Source organism: Sitophilus oryzae, unplaced genomic scaffold (assembly GCF_002938485.1).
Source record: "Sitophilus oryzae breed Bouriz unplaced genomic scaffold, Soryzae_2.0 scaffold_1560_pilon_pilon, whole genome shotgun sequence".
Lineage (NCBI taxonomy): Eukaryota > Metazoa > Arthropoda > Insecta > Coleoptera > Curculionidae > Sitophilus > Sitophilus oryzae.
The window spans coordinates 157,348-163,347 of NW_022146237.1; the positions used below are offsets into that span (position 1 = coordinate 157,348).

A 6,000-nucleotide genomic window follows, 5' to 3' on the forward strand; every position below is an offset into this window, starting at 1 on the left:
CCAATATCGTAAAGTTATAATAAGGCGTTCTTTTCGTGTAATAGCTTGTCCCATTCGAGTATCTTGTTTCCGGATTCGCGGACTTACTTTTTCTAAGATGTAGTTAAAATCCACTTTTTCCAAACGCAGAAAATTTTTAAAGTGCTACTCGTCTTTAGCATGCAATTCAGTAAGTAAATTATTGAATGCACCCAACTGTTCGCGCTGTCTAATCCATTCCCTGATCCACACTCTTGTTTTTTTTTTCTCGCCGCTTTTCGTTTGCCGCCAAAATCACATATAAATATACCGCTGCTAACACTGTCTCGTCATCCATTTAAAAAAAAAACGCAACCGTCTCTCAAAAAGTACACACACGATACCTCGAGCCATGGGTGGTGTACTGTTGAATGTTGCCCCTCCAATGTTGCAAAAGTAGCGCTTTGCTGTGAACATAAAAGCACTTAGTGTCGACCTACAACTTTTTTAGGCAGCTGCTGCATAAAAACTGCGCATTTTGGGCAACATTCTGCTGATGTATGAAGACTGTATGCAACTTTTGCAGCGGCTGCAAAAAAAATGCGCAACAAAAGTAGCTGTGTCTGATACTACCTAAGGCGGGTTTTGTTGCAGTATAATCTATATTGTGGATTTTTATACAATATGATCAAGAAAAAACGGCGCACAGTAGGCAATATGTCCAAACCAAGTTGCAAAAAATAACATCCACAGTTAGCATTTATGGCAATAGCATTAGATTGGAAACATATTAGTTAAGAGGAAACCACATAAAACTAACAAAAAACATATTCGGAGTCTCTTTCGAGGGGCTGTAAAACGAACTTTGCGCAAAACCTACATTTTCAGTTAATTTGTGTTCAATAACTGCCTTTTTTCTACAATTTTTTAAATAGTAGGCGTTGCATTCAAGTGACACAGTATTATAACAATTGAATCGGACGACCTTAGCTTACTGTCAATAATTATTGTAAAATTGTCATAACGTGTTTTACGTAGATTCCCGGTTGCGGTAAATTTAATGTGAAGGTAAGTAAAAAGTATCTTTTATTTTGATTTTTTGGATAAAAACTAGTTAAAGGTCAAAGTAGAACATAATCATTTAAGGTTTTTTTGATAGTGGCATATATTCTATCTTAGAAAAGTTAAGTCAAAAAAATCGCAAAAAATCGCAACATTAAATTTATTGGAAGCGTAAGCCTCCATGCGTATGTATATAGTAACATCCTTTATGTGGATAATTCCCATAAATTAATTGTTATAGTAGCTAGAGCTAGAGAAGAACTTGAAATATAAAGTTACGTAACTTTTACGATTTCCGAAGAAGTATGTCATAAATGTCAAATGACATTTTTTGACAAATTGACAAATTTTGACTGTACCTAATTTTTTAAATTAAATAAAATGGATTTTTCTTTCAGATTTAAAAATGTGCACTTCGTGACCATTGCTTCCAGCTGTTATAAAAGAAAATATCAGTAAATAGTAGGTGGTAAAATAAAATTTAGATATTTTTAATAGGTATAAGTTCTGTTATTTTCTAAATCGTCATTGTCTAATTTTCAGAATATTGTTACTTATTTAAAATGTAATAATAAAATATTGTTCACATATTTTCTGGTATTATTAGAGACCTTAGAACTTATTCAAATGTCAAACAATCTTGAATAGAAGTTCGATTGGATTAGTATACTAGGGTTTTCTTTTATACATTGACACCCCCTTTATCTTTTTTATTTGACGTTTCCGAAAACTGTCTCAAATGAAAGTAGTTTTGAATAAATTTGCCAAAAAAGTATATTTCGCATATACAAAGTGCTTCAAAAAGTCGGGGCGTGGTTCACCTATCTTATTTCAAATTAGGTATAGGCTATGCTACAAAAAAGTAGTTAGGATTTTTAGGAGAAAATAAAAATAAAATAAAAAATTGGGTACTAATTTGAAATAAGAAAGTTGGGCCACACACAGGATTTCTAAGGCACCCTGTTTATGCAAAGAAGACTGTTTTGAAAAATGTATTCGAGACCATTAAACTTTTATTCAAGACACTTTTTTCGAAAACGTCGAATAAAAAAGATACAGAGGATGTCAATATATAAAACAAACCCTGTACATGGCGGAAGAGCAATAATTGCTCAATATTTGTCTGTTTCATCTTGGCTCTGCCAAAAATCGTAAAATTTAGTCAAATGTAAAATATTCTTACCGCATTTTGGTAGCTGTATTAGTCAAAAGATGATTTTTCCATTTTATGAATCCCCTCCACCACCCCCAACCACTCTCAAGTCAGCCAAAACTAACAGGGTTCACGGCCTACGGGCATACAATGTTTTTACCAAATTTGAATAAAATCGAACAAAAAAAGAATTTTTGCAACATACTTCTGGATTTTTGCTCACTGTGCGGCATCAGCAATGACTATAAATGAAGAACGCTGTCATTTTATACACAAAAAATGATTTTCCCATATAAATTTACATAAATTTATATGGGAAATATCATCGATTGTCATTTCCTAGCCAACTGGACGCCGTATTTTTCGATCGTACGGTATTTGCGTCCTAACTTGATTTATTAAATATACTATTTTATTAACATTAAGTAAGGATGTGAAAAGACGTCAGTAGTAATATTATACTTGTGTAAAAAGCTTATGAAAAAATGCGAGATTTGTAACAATAATAACAATTTTGCTGCAGTAACGGAATTTGCAGTTAATTTTATATAGGAATAGGCGACCTTTACTGCAGCTTGGGATTTTGTTTATGCATCTAGGTCCAATATTAATATATGTCATTAGGTCATTTTTTTTTAAATGCATAAGGCGGGTTTTGCAACTTGACGCCTCAATTGAAAGAAAAAAATGTTCATAATATGGTTACTACGGGATATTTCCTAGTTCTTCTTTCTTGTGAATTTAACCTACTGAGTAAATTCACAAGTAAGAAAACCACTGAAAAATCCCATGGTTCTCAAAATTCAAGCAAAATATTTTTTTAATTTTTTATTTTCAGAGTAAAATAACTCGATTATGTTGGACTTCAGACACTCAGATGCAAAAAAACGCAACGGAAAAATTTCTGGTCAAATTTAGTGTATTATATTTTTGTTACTTTTAGCCCTATTTTCATGAATTTTTTAGCAAGCTGTATATAATTATATCAACTTTAATTCGTAAACTCAGTTTTTTATAAACTTTGGTATTTGGCATATTATACAGAGTTAATCGAGGGGATGTTTTTTACCTAAACTTTCAAACACCCTGTGCAATAATTTTGTTTGTAAATTTCCCTAAAATATAATGTTACGATCAGAACAATGTCTCCTCTGCATTTTCTTTTTTGGATCATGTCAATACATGCCTTGGTTAATTTTTAAGAGCGAAATGAACTTGCCACCAACCATTTTCAATTTTTCAATTATCATTTCTTTTTGGAGTTATTTTTCAATATTATAAGGTGGATTTGGTGATTATTGTGAACTATATACTACTTCGAACTACCCATCATGTCCGACGTTTGGGAAATGCTTGGCAGGAGGTTTAGAGGTCACGAAGCAGTACCAGCTTCATTAAATGAACTTCGCTTGGTTCTTAAAGAAGAATGAAAAAGCATAACGCACTATGATATATGCAGCCTCCATGACAATATGAACGGACGTATGCAGGCAGTTATAGCAGCCAAGAGAGGCAATACAAAGTATTAGGGTATTTTTTACATTTTTTTTTCTGTTTGTATACTCGAGTATTAGAGATATTTTTTTAAATGTTTTTTTAAAATTTTTTTTAATTTAAACCAGGTCTGTATTGTTACTCTTTAACGTTTTTTTATTATTTAGGAATAGAGTATCCAATGCAGCGTAATATGACGTTACGACACCAAATACATCTCGTCATATTAAAAAATTACATCAAAATGTAATGATAACTGGAAAAAATTGCAAACTGATCGTGATCAGTTCATTTCGCTCTTAAAAATTAACCAACGCATGTATTAACATGAATCAGAAAAGAATATGCTCACAACTTGTGGTTCTGACCGTAAAATTATATTTTAGGGAAATTTACACATGAAATTATTGCACAGGGTGTTTTAATATTAGGGTAAAAAGCAACCCCCTCGATTAACCCTGTATAATATGCCAAATAATAAAGTTTATAAAAAACTTTTTATACGAACTTATTTACGAATTAAAGTTGTATACTTATATACAGTTTGCTAAAAAATCATGAAAGTAGGGCTAAAAATAACAAAAATATTACATTTTAAATTTGACTAAAAATTTCTCCGTTACGTTTTTTGCATCTTAGTGTAGAACATCTCATAGAAAAAAGGACCATGGATTTTTTCTCCGATTTTTCTTTATTTTTATTCCATCAAATAAAAACAATTTGAAACAAATTTCCCAATCAATGTTAAATATTTCAGTTTTTCACTTCAAAAAATCAAACTAGAATCATAATTCATATATGTATGATTGGCCAATTATTGTAAACAAGCCGTTGTTCTCATTGCAAAGGATAACTTCAGTTAGTGATTACACTGATGTAGAACTACTACTTCAGTTAGTGAATACACTGACGTAGAATTTAATAAAATAAGGTATCTATATTAAGAATTAAAATATTTAGTTGGTTTTGAATTTAAAATTATTAAGAATTAAAATGTTTATTAAAATGATTCAGAACATTTCAAAATAAATATTCTGAACTACTAAGTTGTCCAAGTACGTAATGAGTAAGTCACGGCATTGATCAATATTGAACACACTTTTATAAAATCAACCTTTACAAATAACTTTCGAAAACACTAAACACTCTACAAAATAAAACAAAACAAAATAAACGCTACTAACTACAGTAAGTATATTAACGAGTATAATACTTACAATGAGGCAGTAAGCTGCCAGTAAGTCACATCCTCGTTGACCCAGGGATTAGATGGATGAGGAGGCACCAGTAAAGGGTCAAACTCCGTGTAAGTTTCGACGTGTTGAACGAGGTTTTCTAAGGCTTGAGATACTTTTATTCGTGTCCTGTATAAACTGGTCCTCAGTAGTTCCACCTGCAATAGTTGTTTCATTATATGAATATTATTCGCATACAGGGTGACAGCGAAATTCTACAATTTGATGGTACGTCAATACTTTGAGAAAGAACTTATGATATCATTCAAGAACATTTTAATCTAAAGCTATAGAAATATGTAAAAAAATAGAGGATGAGCATCTAAATATGCACAGTATTATCTACCCCTATATACCATCTAGCTAAGATATACCGTCCACCACATTTTACAATGCTTTTGTTTTCATTTTTGTTAACAATATATACAAGACAACCCAATAGTGGAAGCTTCAATGAACACAAAAACAATCCTCTATGGTGAATTTTATACGACTAGTCTTTAAACATGCGTCAAACACTGCTTCCAATGTTCGACGCATTGGCTTGGTTTGGTAAAACGTTACAAACATTTGAGACAAATATTGCAATAACTATATAAAATAAAATTAAATAACAAACCAATAACATTAAGAGGGCAGTTGATAAGTAATCTCGGAGCAGGTTTCTAGTTCAAGAAAACATCCTTTATGACAGAAAATGCAGATATAAATCTGACATCAGAGAACTTATGTATGGCATTTGAGGTTTGAGGGTGGATAAACAAGAGAAAATGAATGTCATGACAATAACATGTGGTACTGCATGGATGAAACAACTTTTGTAAACTTGTGAAAAGGTATAATTTATAATTGAAAACTTTTTTTGTAACTAAACTTATACTGTTTAACTTTTAATATTCAGGAATAAGCCACGTGAATAATACTTAAAGGGTGATATGGTCACTCTCTTTGGACAGACATTGTTAACCCAAGTAGAGCTGAGAAACATTGCGAAACAGTTTCAAAAAAATAAAAAATTTTTTTATTATGTGTGTTGTGAGTTCATTTGACATCATCTGTTCGATACAGTAGGTTTTATCATCTATATTGTTGATGATA

At 31.4% G+C, this 6,000-nt stretch overlaps 1 protein-coding gene across 1 annotated transcript in view; it reads right to left on the bottom strand.

The window, feature by feature from the left end:
* Nucleotides 1–5,078, bottom strand: part of LOC115879038 (regulator of G-protein signaling 7-like) — a 57,142-nt gene extending 52,064 nt beyond the window's left edge. The window contains exon 1 of the mRNA XM_030895671.1: nt 4,885–5,078. Within this exon, the coding sequence (XP_030751531.1) occupies nt 4,885–5,078 (194 nt within the window). The remainder of the gene's footprint in view (nt 1–4,884) is intronic.
* Between the last annotated feature and the right edge of the window lie 922 nt (nt 5,079–6,000).